Consider the following 15257-nt stretch of genomic DNA (forward strand, 5'->3'; position numbering starts at 1 on the left):
TTTAAAAACTTCTTTTACCGTTTCGTTTCTGTTTTGTTAATATTATGAGGTGTCCAACCCTCTGTTAGAGTATCCATTATAGTAACAACAATTCGTGCAGAGCCTCTTCATTCAGCCCACCATATGGAGTATCCAGTTACCGTATAGATATACAGTAAATTATGTGTATCGCAAAACATTTTGAGTACCCTGCGAGCAGTGGTTTCTCCACCGGACGCTACGCCACGAAAGGGAGAGAAACCACGACTGCGAGCAACTGGTCATTTTTCAGTCTCCTTCGCAGCCAGTTTTTAGTTTTTTTTTTTAGTTGCGTGACGACACTAAAAACGGTTGCGAGGGAGACTTGTCATTTCTTTGATTGAGCCGCCGTCCAGCGCCATGGGTGAATAAATTTACTTTAAACTGGTAAAACCAGTTTAAAAACTAGTTTGGGCATTTGCGCATGTGCTTAGCCTAATAACTGCTGCGTTAAAGCGAGCCTGCTGTTCAGCAGTCTTCTCAAGATGAGTTCTCCAGGGCTTAAAATCCTTAGGGATAACTAAGCTAACACAGGAGGAGCGGCAAGCTCTTTATCTTTCTTTGAAGGCAACGATACTACAACAATTATTTCTGTTGTAACAGAGTTATGAATTTTTCGTTCCCCAAATTGTACGCGTGAAAACGGATCATCATGTGGCAGGCAACTCGCAAGTAGCTTTTAAATTTAGTGAATTCTTTCGGGCATCGACTGGTGATTTTTCCTTGTGATACGTGTTTCAGAGATAACACAGATACTTTAATCGTTTCCATAGTTAAGAATTTGCGGAGAAATGAATTTTGAAAAGTTGGTTTTGGAGCTGTGAAATTAATTCCCATCACACTTTGTTTGTATACCGACGCGCAAGTTTCAATCGCCCAAAATCTTCGCAATTTGTGCTGTATTTCTTTTTTGTCAACGTTTGTTTAGAAAATATAATTATTTCTGTGGAGCAATATTCACAGAATTATTAGTAGCGGAAACTGAAATCGCAAAATCTAGAAACAAATTTAATATTCATAATAAGAAATGGGGCAAATATAAAAAGTGTAATTAAAATCACAACTATTATGTCATGAATTATGCATATTAAAAGCACCATTTGACCGGACAATGATGCGTATGAGTGCAAGTTAGTGAATGTGCGTGTATATGCGTGTTTTGTTTTTATTTCATTATTTCATTATAATTTAATATGTACGTCAATTTTTCTACTAAATGTATGACCAATGTATTACAGAAAAAAATCAATAAAATGCAAAAAATATAATATATTCACAGAATTATGAATTTTCAAATATTTTTAGTTGGACCGCCAAATTGCATGCGTGAAAAAAAATTATCTTGAACATATCGCAGCAATCCGCAAGTTGTTCGTTTACTATTAAATACATTCTTACAGGTACGAAAGGATAATTTGCTCTCATTCTACGTGTTTCAAGCTTTATACAGATACTTAAATCGTTCCCGCGAGGAAGCCGGAATGGCTGATGAATTAATTTTGATTCTTTTTTTCTTTTGAAGCCGTGTAATTCATTCCCATCGCACTGCCCCCAATTGCGCTTGTAAACGTGCACACGTTTTTACTGACACACAAAGATTCCGGGCAACTACCAAACGTTATTTACTGTGACGTTGAAGCTGTGTACCCAGGCGGCAACACGTTTTCTTTCTCCTCCTCGTATTCGAGACGAAAGCAGCTGATGTCCTCTTGAATTTCGTAACAGTTGGTGGCGAACGATACGATTTTGATACAGTTTGGTTTTGTCCTGTTTCGTTTGCAATGAAATTTCAGATGGCGCGAGGCTTCTTTGAACGCCGATCTTGCGGGCTGTCTTTTCACTGACAAGAGGAAATGATTTCATATGACGTTGTGTCATGTGAACGCGCATGCCCGATGGGAAAGCAAACGATTACTCGCGGTGGTTTCTCTCCCTTTCGTAGCGTAGCGTCCGCTGGAGAAATCACTGCTCGCAGGGTACACTTTGGGTGTACCGTGGAAATACAGTCTACTACGTTTATTTTAAAGAGAATGGCTTTTAATGGTACACATGAAAAATAAATTATGCTCAGTATAACTTAGAGGACTTACTTATTGCACGGTTCACACATCAATCAAATTTGAAGCTGTGCTTGCTAATATAGCAAGCATATATATAGAAAAGCACGCGAAAGTACTCAACATTGAACCTGTTGCCGCTCCGGTTTATATAAGCCTAACTGTTGATTAGATAAATATTTAGTAGAATTTAATTTTAAATTTAAATTTGATTTCAGTGTCATTATTTCCAGAAAAGAACTTAAAATGCTTTTAATGGTTAGCTTACTTTCAGAGACATTACTTCCTCAACAGAGCAAAACTGAGTGAACTTGTTCTAACATTAGGCTTTACGTTACTTGGTCTCGCATTAAAAAATACACCACCAAGTTCGTACTAATTATAGAAAAACAAAAATTTCCAGTTCGCGTAATAAACAATACAAGAACAAAAAGTTTAGTTTCTTCAAGTATTCTTCCTTTGTGCTTTCCTTTGTTCACTTTCTGAACAGCGGCTGGCCTGGCCTCCGTTACTTCGAATAAATTAAAATCTCCAATATTTTTGGAAACAAGTGGTTTGTTGTTCACTAGGATCTTCTTCCCACAACAAATGTGAATCACCAGAGGACTCTGGGGACGAGAATGCATTGCACATGTATCAATATTGGAGGCAATTATGAAAGGCGGCGACGTTTCTGGCAGCGTTTACCGCGCAAATTTAACAAATTGGATAAAGTGGTCAAAGCGGAGCAATTTGTAGCTGAATCTTCCTCTAGTTTAGGTCAGAAATGGACTTAAAATGGACTCGGTTAGCACAAAATAGCCTTCGTAAGGGGCAAGAAAAGTTAAGCAACTTTAGAGGTAAAATCATGGACTCCAATGAAATTAAGACTGTTTTCTTTCCCAAGCCGTTTAAAGGCGGGTGTCTGTCACCTCTTCAGTCTGGACGTTGACGTTTGTTTCAGGACCTGTAATTAAAGTTATAAAATAAAGGGGATCACAATATATAGAGTGCAGCTCACAAAAGAAAGATCCGGTTGAACGGTTTCTGGTACTTAGACAGAATTTTGTTAATGGGGAAAATTTCCTTGAATGAGATCAGTGTTTTAAAGCTCTTTATAATGAGGAAGCCCGAAGTCAACCCAAGGGAACATTCTAAAAAGAACTAAATCTAAAATTATTCAAAGAAAAAGGCGTTTAACTACAAACTAGCTAACACATTGTTCATTTTCATCAATTTTCACTGAATTCTTTTTTCTAGCGTTTAGTGTTGAAATCTAGAGATTCAGTGGCGTCAGCTATGAGCACCATTTAGAAATTTGGATCGTCTCTTAACTAACGGTTTGTTTCAAAATTGGATTATTACATAACTGTTAAGGCTGGTTTCCATATGATCGCAGATCGCAATAAGGTCTGCGATCATATGGAAACCAGCCTTTAGTAGTTGGATTTTATAGATAAGGTAAAAAAAAAAAAAAAAAAAAAAGAAACCAATTTTGTCTGCTATTAAAATAAATGGAAACATCCAGTGCCGCTTTACTCCACATGCTACTTTCTCGTGACCTCTTCATTATGAAGTGTAATTAAAAAAAGATAGCTAATGAGTTAAACGTCACTTGATTGCAATTAGTTAATTTGAACGTGCCCTTGTGATTTCAGTACAAAAGTCCAATCAGGACTGATTTCTGAAGTATTCCAACACCTACTCTTTCACTATTTACCGCAATTATTACTTTGACCACAACTAAATGTATTTTCGGCCTTTTGGCTTACAAGTAAGCCTTACTTTGTCGCTTACTGGTAGTTTTCGCGGCTTGGAAAAGCAAAACAATCAACAAGCTTAGGGCAGCAAAAGAGCTTGGCACCAGTGAAAACACGTGACGTACATATTCACCACACTCCTCACAGTCCTCAGATGTGTTACTACAAAGAATAAAGAAAACGGAAAAAAAATCAGTTCTTGATTGGAAAAAGGTAAAGCCAAAGCAGATAGAGGATTGTCCGTATTTAACTCATCCGGTAAACTACACAAATTACGAATGAAAATTAAATGCGGAAATGTTTGTATATTGCACTTTTCTTTGTAGATATGTTGGCGAAACACTACCCCTGATCAAATCTGACACATTCAACCTCATCCTAGACCTCTTTCACAAGAACATCCGCTTCACCTTTTATCTGTTTGGAAACACCACTTCCCACTTTCAACATCTCCACTAACTGCAGTCGCAATCTACCCCAAGACGCCTTTACCTCCGCCAGAAAATTTCTTGCATAAGAGCATTAGCCGACAGTATCCACATAATCTACCTCCTTAATCTACTTAAATTTGAATTTAAACAACTCAAAAAGATCATGTCTTAGAACAACTTCCCTTGACGTATTGCAAACTAGCTTATTCGTCGGTTTTTACATAAACCCCTGAATTAAAGACCCCATGGCCAGAGCAGATAACAACACCAAAGTACAAACAAGATCCAATAACCATTTGGCTTTCTGTCCACAATGAATGAACAAATTCGGGTTTCTTTCATTCTCTATGCTATACTTTAAGCGTAGTCTTCTTATTAACAAAATTTCTCCCTTTTCGTAGATTATTCTTCTAAAATCAACGGAAAAATTCACCTTCCTTGAGGAAAGAAATTCTGTATGATACTGATAACTGCTCCATTAGATAAATATTGCATCAAGCTCATGAAGCCAAATACGACACCAGATGTACCCTGAAAGAAACAAAAACACAGTGAAAGCCAGAAAATGGCTAGCATGAAAATAATAATAATAATAATAATAATAATAATAATAATAATAATAATAATAATAATAATAATAATAATAATAATAAGAAGAAGAAGAAGAAGAAGAAGAAGAAGAAGAAGAAGAAGAAGAAGAAGAAGAAGAAGAAGAAGAAGGTGTGGGTTGTGGAGATGTCCTGTCCGTGGATGAAGCATCGGGAAAAGGTTTCCGAGGAGAAGACGGTCAAGTACGGACCACAGCGATTCGAGCTGAAGAAGCAGTTACCTGGCTATGACGTTGAACAACGTAACATCATCATTGATGTGCTAGGGGGATGGTCAAGGGATGTAGACCTGACAATGAGGAAGCTCTTTGGCAGCAGGAACAATGACGTATTGAGAAGGATGCAGAAGGCCACCATCTCGAGTTCTCTCAACAGAGTGAGAAATTTCAAAGCTACCGTCACTTGACTTTCCCTAAGGGAATAGCCTAGGAGCTAAATATAGTTTTAGTATCAGAGAGCTTTAGATTGTCTATTACATTTTTACTGCTTTTATCGCCAATTGTTTTTAACTCAGCAGGTTTCTTTTTATAGTTCCTTCAGATCGCATAGGTTACGCTACGCGCCATATGTGGTTCTATCTTAGCATCCATACGTTATCAACTGCACATAATAATAATAATAATAATAATAATAATAATAATAATAATAATAATAATAATAATAATAATAATAATAATAATAATAATAATAAAAGGGAAAGCCCAGTTAAAAGTGAACATATGAAAATTCGTACATTTAATTGAACTGCGGAAGAAAGAATGAATTAATTTCCGATAGATTTTTCGGATACTCAAAATTATTTAATAAGAAATAAAAAGAAAAGTACAATGTTTCAGTCCAACTGACAAAAGTTAATAAAACTTTCGATGATGTGTGTTAGTCCATGGAATTAATAGTTGCCACCCAAAGGAGGAGCTATGGAACTCACTTTGTTTTCTCCAATAAGATCTGCTGCGAAGCTAATTGCATTAACAACCATGGATGAAAATCCAAATCCCAGTAACACAACGGCGGGGTAGGTCATGACGCTGTTGGACTGAGTGATGAAATAAAACCAGACTCCAGCACACATCACGAGAAAGGCAGCTGAGATGAAGCACCACTGGAGATAGAAGATAATTTTTTTAAGGTTAAGTCTTACTACGTAGCAGAATTTGAGGGGAGGGGAGCTTCCGCAGTACGCTTTGGTGACCCCGAAGTTACCCCCTGTCTTCAATAAGATGGATGTGAGATATCCTTTGTCGATAGTTCCTACGCACAGAATTGTCGTAACTTATAACGCTGGTGAGATATATTTTGGGTAAGACCCGTTCGTAAATACAGTTTACCAAACGCCCATACCCCTGACTTGTGCACTTCTGGGCCAGAAACAAAAGAGGGCAGAGATGATATGATGTTAAAATTTTTTAAGCGAGTGTCTGACATTTTTTTACGCAATTCGTGGCTGTTTGCGTGAATTTACAAGCGACAAACACCTCATCAAGCTTCCATTATAATTATTCAAAAATCTAACTATAAACTTGACGACGGACTCCACGCAAAGAGACTAAGGCTTTACGATGTAACGTGCAGTTCTTTAAAAAGTTTCAAGATACCAAGAATAACTTATAATAAGTTTCTGCCTCAATAGAATAAAAGAGTTATTTTATCAGGTGTATTTTTCTCAGTTTCTAAAATTGTTACCTTGCTTCCAATTCTTCCAACAAGCTTCTTTGTGATTCCTGAGGATAGCGATGCACTGATTAACATTATAAGTGAAAGATAAGCAATGGCTTTCTGTAAAATGAGAAGTTTGTTTTTAGCTTTCATTATCATCAATATATACATGTGGATCATCCATCCATACGTAGGTTCCCGTATTACCATTGTTGTTATTTCTACCCATTTATGTATTTGTTTCTTTCGTTTTTTTTTTTTATTCATTTACTTTCGTTATTATATTATTATCGATAAAGCCGGTATAGCGTTAGTTTTATAAGTATTGTGGATATTGTAAGTACCGTTCAGTATTGTAAGTATAGTAAGTATTGTTAACAATGTAGATATAGTTAGTGTTGTTAGTATTGTGAGTATTGTAAGTAATATTAGTAGTGTTCAGTATTATAAAAATCGTGTCATGTAAGGCAAACAAAAATTGTTAAAAAAAAAAAAAATAATAATAATAATAATAAAACATCCATACGTAGGTGGATTAAAGAAAATATTTTGTTTTGCCATACGCCTGTTCAATCTTTTTATTTACCAAATTTTGATGCCTTTAAAGCCAATTAAAACTTACATAGAATCTTTGTTTTTTTCTAACAAAAAAGTTAAAAGGAAAAATAAAACATGTCATTTGTACATACCTTCCCGAACGGGACTGTGTAAATTAGAAACAAAGGCAAATAACCGTAGGACGAATTCTGAACAATAATTGTACCCGCAAAGATTACTGCCACCTACGTAAAGAAAAAAAAATTCAATTGACTTTAGTTACTTTGAGGCCACCAACCCAATAATCTACTGAAGCAGGGAGATGGCAACTCTCTTTGTTGTTTTTATACCAATCTTTTTATCCAAGCCGTTTGAGGCTGAGATTGGCCAAAAAAGTTCAAGAACATTTCAACAACATGTCTAGGATGGGATTAACGAACGTCTTTCTTGTTCTTACTTATTTGGAAAGTGTCAGTTTGGTGTAAGTAGATTTATATGTATGATCCAATCGGAGGTCAAAAAGGGAGAAAACATGTCGCATGTAGGAACATCATGTAATATGCTATATTCCTACCATTTGAGAGAGAACGTATATCGCTGTAGTTCTTTTGCTTTTTTATGACGACCAGCTACTGAAATATTTACCATATTAGTTAAGCACACGTTTGAACGTTTATGAAGTCATTTTCCAGGGTCAAGTTTCCCCAGTAAAGTAAAAATTCTCAATTACGACTGAGCTTCAGTAAAATGTGTTATTACCTTGTAAAGATGAGGATCCTTAAGCCAGGCTTTTACTGTCTTTGGTTCAGTTGGCACGGAAACACCAGATTCAGGGTCACGACAGCTAATGGAAGGTTTGCTGTTCATTTCGATATCTGATGATGAAGGCGGACCACAATTAACAGTCAGTAAATCTGGGGTAGGGTTGCTGCAAACCACTTTACAGTGTGTCTCTGTGTGTCTGTCTCTGATCTCACCTGGATAACATGGTTTCAATTCTGCGTCATCAAAGTCAAGTCCTTTATTTTCATCACTGCTTGTTACTTGTGCGCAGGTTGTTGGTCCACCACAGGTCTCCGTTTCATCCAAATGTTTTGGTTGTTCACTTGTAGCGGTATCTTCAACTCCTATTAGCCCGTAAACAATACTCCAAAGAACGCTTATTTTTCGCTCAGGTGGTAGTTGCTTGACTTCCTTCAACATTTGGTCATCATTCTGAGGTGGTGTTTCGAAGCAAGGAGGCAAATTTTCTTCCAAACCCTTGATTGCAGAAGGAAATTCCTCGTTGGTCTTATTCCTTTCCTCTTCATCTAGAGTAAACAGGGCGTTAATAAAGTATTCTGCAAAACTCTTTTTCCTCGCAGGGTCCTTTCCCTCGGTGACCGATCTTCCTTTACCCTTAACGCTATCGATAAACCTGTTCCGAATTCTTTCCTTTGGACAATGCACATCTAAAAAATAAGAAAGACAGGATTATTATTCCTAATTAACAAAGATTTTGGGTAAGATTTTTGGTAATAACAAATACAAACAACGGCTCGACGTCCTCATGACGCCATTGTCAAGTTCAAATGTTAAGAGCCGTTAAACTTTCAAGCCAATAAATAACAGAACTTGTTTACTAAAAAAATAGTTGCGCGAATATTCTGTTACTTCTTCAAAATGTTTTTCTGTTACATCATGTGGTGGCCGTTTACCTGGTTATCACTTTGTTTACTGTGCCTTCAAGATTTTTATATTTTTTTTGGGGAAAAGAAAGTATTCTCGTAAATGTGATTCTTTCCGCTTGCCTTTGCAATAGCGATTCCAAACCTTTCTAAGCCTACAGAAGATACCTTTATTTTAACTGGGTAACTCACTCAGTAGCAAAGCTACTGCTATCAGCAACGGACCTGTAAAGCCATTAATATTCACGAATGTAGGTCGTTCACGGCCACTTGTTCAAGATATTTTCCGTTACCTGTACCATTCGCATACGTAGGCTAGGACAAGAAATGAATTACCGATAACGAATTACCGATAATTTTTTCACTGAATGCTCCTTCGATTACCCTAAATCATCTTGCATTACCGTTTGATTTTCTAACCAAAATTAAAAATTTATAAAGACAGTTTTAAAAGCTCTCTTGGTGAAATTTTCATTTTCATTGTTATTTATCTGATATCAGATATGTAACTAGAAGTTACACGGGTTAATCTAAGTTGGTCTTGAGCATTTATACCTACAGGCTTCTTACATTTTCATAGTGCCCTGGCAAACCAAGCTAGAACAAGGAGTCGAACTGCAAACCGTAAAGTTATTTTTAGTATCACAAGATTTTTTTAACGGAGTGCAGAACGTACAGAAACAATTTAGCCCACTGGGTGCGTCATTCTACCTAAGAAATACAAATTTTGTTCCTTTTTCGGCCAGTTAAAGAAACATATCCTAGAAAAAGTATCGCATGAAAATATTTTCATTTAACACCTTTAGTACCGACATGAAATTGCAGGTAATCGAGCTACAATTTATTGGGCCGTTTATTCATTCTAGCTATTATCGATATATGTAAAAAAAAAAAAGTTTTGTCAAACGCCATTAGCTCATCAAACTTTAACTTTAACTTTAATTGAAATAATTGCAACTTAGCTTTCACTAATTACTTGGAATAGAGGGGAGCCGTGCTTACTCAACTGCGCTAGTTGCGGCTATGAAAGCAGCTATCTTGTCTTCTTGTACAGCTGCCGCAGGAAGAGTGTTCCACATTGGTACAGTTCTTACAAAAACTGAAACTTGCAAATTCGTTGAAAAACTGGCTGGAAAGAAGTCATGTTCGTTGTTAATGAAAAGGTATTGCTCAGTATTAAGCGGATTTATAAGCTAGCGTACCTATTCCTATGCAAGTCATCGGTTGTAGAAGGGAATGAGTTGGAATAAAAGAAGATTTTCTCTGCAAGAGAAGAAAACGCAATGAAGTCAGAACAGTACGATATGAAATAGCGGACAAAAATCAACCAGAATCGTGAAACTAATTAAGCGAAAAGTTTGGAAAGAAAGTTCTCTTTGTAACTTTAGAGTTCTTTTTCAGCATAAGGCGTAAAATTCACTTAAGTTTATAATAACATCCACTGATTGAATCTTATCAACCGCTGTTTCCGATAATATTATCATTTTAATGTTACCTTCTTTGGGATTCTTGTGTTTGTTTGTCAGTTTAATTTGGCTTTTATTTATTTGTCACAGTTTGTACATACAGCAATATGGGATTGAAACTACCACAATGTATATCTTACCTTGACGTCACCTGCGTTAGTGGTGGTCGATGTTCTCTTGTCAAGTTCACCAAGAGGCTCTTTGGTCCCAAACTGGAAAATCAGGGAAAATAGCAGACTTATTCCCATCAAAACTAAGATCATCAACTGCAAAATAAAACAGAAGAATTATCGTTTATCTTTAGGTTTACAAGTAATTAAGTCAATTCCGAAGGTAGAATCCATAAATTACCGTGAAATCCGTGGAGGTTTCTGATGAAAACTGATCGTTGCTGTCTTGTCCAAGAATTGCCCACGCCACAAGAAAGGTCCCAATGCCACTCAGGAACGAAACGGCGACCCTTTAACAGAAAGAACGACATTCGGTGAATATTGACACATCTTTTCATCCAAAAACTGAAACTCGTTCTTATAAACCGTCTGAACGGTTCAGAGGGGTATCGCCAGGGCACTGGTTCCGTTCATTGCTACTTACATTTGGGGTTGAATATTTAATGATTAGTCTTAAGACCACGAAAAATGGCAACAATTTGGTATATAAGTGTTCCAGAAGGACGTGAAAGAGACAGTAAGATAGTCTTGAACAAAAAGCGACCATTTAATTATATAATAGTTTTTTTTATTTATTATTATTTGTTTTGCATGACTTTTTAAGCGACATTAAATATATATTTACAACGGCAACAAACCTCCATGCGTTCAATTCAACAGCTTCGCCTTGATCTTTTGCAATTACAGGAATGATTGAAAGGTGTCCAATTTCTATTAAGCTGAACGAAAATGACAAAATTATGTTCAGCATTGCGACGTATATCATTTTTTGCCACTCTCCACTATCTCTGGGACAAAGAAAACACGGGCTAAAGTACAGCGGTATGACGATTACTCCTATCACAGTTCCAATCAAATGCCACGACTTCCTCCTTCCAAGCTTTCGCGATAGCATTGGGATGTTGATTTTATCTATCAACAACGCGTCCAGTGCCGATGATGACGCCGTCGTGATGAACCCAAACAGCATCAACCAGCCAGCATTGGCTGCGGAGAGACCAAGTATCTTCATGAAGAAGACCAATCGAAATGAATAGAGGAGCTGATTGGTGATGTCATTCATCACGTGACCCACTCCACAGGAAAAGCGTTGGAGAAGTGGCCTTCCAGATTTCAAGTCCGTTTCGGTGTTTCGACAGCATAATTTCGGTGCCCTCATGGTTTGAAACCTGTGAATGAAATTTGGAAGAATTCAGATTTAGATTTGATCACGAATAGTTCATACACCCTTACATACAAGTAATGATGCCACAAAAAATATGGGATTCAATGAGATATTTCAAAAGAGCACTAAGAAAACGCCCACTCAGCAAACACTAGCTCTTTGTCGTAAATTTTCAGCTTGGATGTGAGCACTTTTCACGCTTTTTCAACCGTCTCTTTCTAGCAGATAGCTAGCTCATGAAATCCCACGACCAGTTCCCAAATTCCAACCTCGTTCTCAGGGTCTTCGCCCTTTCTTTGTAGAGAGAAGCCCTTGGGAACGAGGTTGCGCAAATTCTTTTCCTCTTTTAATTTGTTAGGTCAATATGTTTCCGAAAACAACAGCGTTGTCTTACCTGAAAAAATCGGAGCCTGGTTTCCGAGTAAAGTTTATGAAGTTGGCAAACTATGCTTACTTCTACAGCGCCTAAAGTTTGACTGGTCAAATTGGCAGCTCATAAATTATGAAGTTGCTTTAGAACATTCTGAATTTATCTTGATTGGAGGAAGACATTCCTGAGTTGTCTGGAGTGGGCCACAGGAACTCGTCTAACCTTTTCAAGTACGTGTTCAACAAGAATGCTAAGACTGGACTACAATATTGCCAATATTGTTGTTTATTAAAAAAAAAGTGTTAGAGCTAGCCTTTACTTATGCCTTATACTAATACAAAGACTATTTGGATAGACACATAGAGCTTGGAGAACGTGTGGAGCTTGGGGATAGCTGTGGAAATCAGTCTCAACTCGAAAACTAACACGAATGCCGGCCATTTCTAGACTTCTAGACTGTCTGGGACTACAGCACTCCGTTTAAAACGTGACGTTTTTGTTTTTGTCGCCATGCACACCATTGTTGAACTGGAGTTTATACCTTTTTTTTTTTTTTTCAAGTCACCTGTGAGTTTGACAGATTTTAACACCGAGGATGAGCGAGTTATAAAGTTCATTTGACTTAGATTATAAACTGGTTGGCGGATTTAATTTCAAGTTTTCCAAACACTTTTAGCATCTATTCTTAGATTCAAACGATTTAAAACGTATGCATTATTGCCATATTCTTTAATGTATAACATAAGTCTGAAACAGCCTGAGCAACGTTCCTCTTCAGATGAGCTAAGTTTTCGAAAAAGGGGCTAAAATTAGAGGACACTTACCTTAAGAAGAAATACCTAGCTCTTCATGCAGTTTGTACCAATTGAGATCGAGTTGACTGTGCCCACAAGTGTGAATAAAAGGTTAAAGTGAACAAGTTGCCAACTTAAATGAAATGAATCTTATGAATAATGAAGGAACGTAGTGCATCAATCTTGGCAGGAACTGACAACTGAAGTCAAAGGTGTTACAGCTATTTTTGTTTTCTTTTGTGCTTTATTACTATCAAATGTTCATTTGCATAAAACAATCAAGATCAGTCTTATTTAATCGCATTCGCAAGGTTGGAGGCTTAAGTGCATTAGGTATCGAAAAGCTATAATTTGTTTGCTTTTTTAACTAGAATAAAATTGTCTGGTGAAATCAACTTGACTATTACTGTGAAGTCTCTTAGCTGCAAAATAGTATAGTCTATGAATTTCAAGCAGCAATATAATATGCTAAGTCAACTATCGGAGGAAGTTAGAAATCATCAGAATAGCAGTAAGTCGACTTCCTGTTTTCTCCAATTGTTTCCTAACAATCGATTCGGATTCCTTAGCTGTGGTTGAGTTTCCGAAAACGCTAGTTGCTCGTATTTCGCAATTTAAGCGGATTTAAATTTCCAGTGCTAAGAAAGTTACAGACATTACAATTTAATAAGTCAGAAAACTTTAGAGTCGGCTAAGGATATCCGAACAAAATCTACCATCAGTTTGTGTCTCTACATCATTGCCAGCCACACTAACGTACGCAACGACGAAAGTTTTGGCAAAAAGTGACCCAGAAAGTTATGGCTGCAACTTTAAGGTATTTTAAATTCAATAATTTTTAGGTGATGGGTGATGCAGCAACTCGGTTTCGTATTTTCTTGTCGTGAAAGCCTCATAATATTTCCACACACCAATTTCCACATTCTTATTCCATTTACTGGCTCACTAGGTTAAAAGAAGTGCTTCGGCACGACAGCTGTGTTTTTTTTTTTTTTTTTTTTTTTTGCCAGACCTCAATCAAGAGAAATAAGGGGTCTATAAATGAAGAAATGACGTGCAATAAGGCTCACGTTCGCAGTTTGTTTTACTTGTGCCCTTCACGGACAATTGATCCACTGTTAAATTAATTACAGCTTATGTTTAAAACGTGATGAATGCCCAATTAAGGTCATACATTTAACCTCGTGTGTTTATGTTTTTTTGCCAAACCTCAATCAAGAGAGCTGAGAGGTCTATTTTTTGTAAAGGTTGTCTTTTGATAGATAATTAGAAGGAATGACGTAAAATAAGGCTCAAGTTTCTTTGAGCTCTTTACGGGCAATTGATCCACCAATAAATTAATTACAGCTTATGCGTAAAAAAAACGTGATGAATACTCAGTCAACCTTGTGTGTTTATGGATTTTTGGTTTTTCAGTTAAAACAACACTGTTGCCCATTGAGTCGCCCCAGCTGTTTTCATAGAAAAAACCAAATGCCGCCTTGCTCCTTACTCCGGCTACTTATGCAAACCCCCTCTTAGAAAAAGATAAATTTAACCTCCAAGGCTTCAACCTCTACACCAGAATTTTTTCTCAAAGCAAATTAGTTATAATTCGACAGCGTTCAGATGCATGTGTCCTTAATTTTAGACATCAACCCTTCCAAAAAATTAAAAAAGGCATTGTTTATTTATTAACAGGGTAGAGTTTTTCGACAATGGAAGCGATTTTAAGACATCCCTAATTTAAAGAAAAGTGGTAACTGAAATCGTTGACAGCAACAGCAGTAAGTGATCTGCCTTTATGTAGAAGGGAAGGGCAGTAGTTTGATAAAATATATGACTAGCTTAACGGTGACAGCATTTGTTGCTCAAAGCAGCCAGCAGCCACATTTATGCAATAAATAATCAAAACTACAGCTCAGTTAAATTGGCTAAAGGAAGTTGTAACGCTTTATTGATTTCACGTACTTTACACGTGGACTACGAGCTGTGGTCAAAAGTGAAATGCACTTTTTTTGTATCTTGGTATATTTTCTACTGAAAAAGTACTATTGAACATACGTACTAAGATTATAGCTAAGTAATATTGGTCAGTCATTCAGGTTTCGGTCACCTCTTTCTGCTCGCTGGCAGTTAATGACGGAAGCTGTAACAACAGAACACTTCAGTCGCGCAATTCATACTTTCTTCGACTGCGTTCAATGCCTCCAAATTAAGAGAGAACAATGCTGTTACTTGAAGATGTGCTTAGCTCTCTCAGAGTCTCTAACTTCCCTTATTTCTTCAAATCGGAGACGGAAATCCACGCTGAAAACTAAGACCAATTTCCACACAGTCGCATACGTATTCCATTTGCCACACTTATTCCGGCCGGCATCCATGCATGGTGAACTCCTTTAACTAATTTATGAGCTTCGAAACGGCTGTCGGTTTTTGTCAAAGACTTAAGAGAGCTAAACGGCTTATTAATAGGTAGCCGCAGGTCTTCACAGATAATTACAAGCACTGGAGCGACTCCAATGAAGCGCTAAGCTTGTGTTCTTCACTTGACTGTTTTGGGCAGCTTATGCATACAAAAATGTGACGCGTGCGAGCTT

The 15257-nt window shown here is 37.0% G+C and overlaps 2 protein-coding genes across 2 annotated transcripts; both read right to left on the minus strand.

The window, feature by feature from the left end:
- Positions 1 to 2556: 2556 nt before the first annotated feature.
- Positions 2557 to 5943, minus strand: LOC146474767 (major facilitator superfamily domain-containing protein 12-like). The gene is made up of 4 exons (XM_085116520.1): positions 5782 to 5943; positions 4679 to 4776; positions 3840 to 3976; positions 2557 to 3021 (listed from the first exon to the last, which is right to left on the minus strand). The coding sequence occupies exons 1-4, from the start codon at positions 5923 to 5925 to the stop codon at positions 2966 to 2968; spliced, it is 435 nt and encodes a 144-aa protein (XP_084972646.1). The 5' UTR covers positions 5926 to 5943; the 3' UTR covers positions 2557 to 2965.
- A 1829-nt stretch (positions 5944 to 7772) lies between these two features.
- On the minus strand, positions 7773 to 12759 carry LOC146474768 (uncharacterized). Its single transcript, XM_085116852.1, has 6 exons — positions 12709 to 12759; positions 10988 to 11518; positions 10531 to 10639; positions 10320 to 10445; positions 9916 to 9976; positions 7773 to 8497 (listed from the first exon to the last, which is right to left on the minus strand). Exons 2-6 carry the CDS (start codon positions 11506 to 11508, stop codon positions 7773 to 7775), a joined length of 1542 nt encoding a protein of 513 aa, XP_084972978.1. The 5' UTR covers positions 11509 to 11518; positions 12709 to 12759.
- Positions 12760 to 15257: the final 2498 nt, after the last annotated feature.

This window comes from Pavona decussata, unplaced genomic scaffold (assembly GCF_977016875.1).
Source record: "Pavona decussata unplaced genomic scaffold, jaPavDecu1.1 SCAFFOLD_87, whole genome shotgun sequence".
In the NCBI taxonomy this organism is placed as follows: Eukaryota; Metazoa; Cnidaria; class Anthozoa; order Scleractinia; family Agariciidae; genus Pavona; species Pavona decussata.

What these genes read in the sequence shown, in the direction of transcription:
- LOC146474767 (XM_085116520.1), bottom strand. Translation starts at nt 5,925, where the DNA reads ATGTGTGCTGGAGTCTGGTTTTATTTCATCACTCAGTCCAACAGCGTC. An exon ending in ATCTTATTGGAGAAAACAAA is followed by an intron (nt 4,777 to 5,781) that starts GTGAGTTCCATA and finishes TGTTTCTTTCAG; the next exon opens with GGTACATCTGGTGTCGTATT. An exon ending in AATTTCTTTCCTCAAGGAAG is followed by an intron (nt 3,977 to 4,678) that starts GTGAATTTTTCC and finishes TATTCTTTGTAG; the next exon opens with TAACACATCTGAGGACTGTG.
- LOC146474768 (XM_085116852.1), bottom strand. Translation starts at nt 11,508, where the DNA reads ATGAGGGCACCGAAATTATGCTGTCGAAACACCGAAACGGACTTGAAA. An exon ending in AAACCTCCACGGATTTCACG is followed by an intron (nt 10,446 to 10,530) that starts GTAATTTATGGA and finishes TTTATTTTGCAG; the next exon opens with TTGATGATCTTAGTTTTGAT. An exon ending in GATGACTTGCATAGGAATAG is followed by an intron (nt 8,498 to 9,915) that starts GTACGCTAGCTT and finishes CTTATTTTTTAG; the next exon opens with ATGTGCATTGTCCAAAGGAA.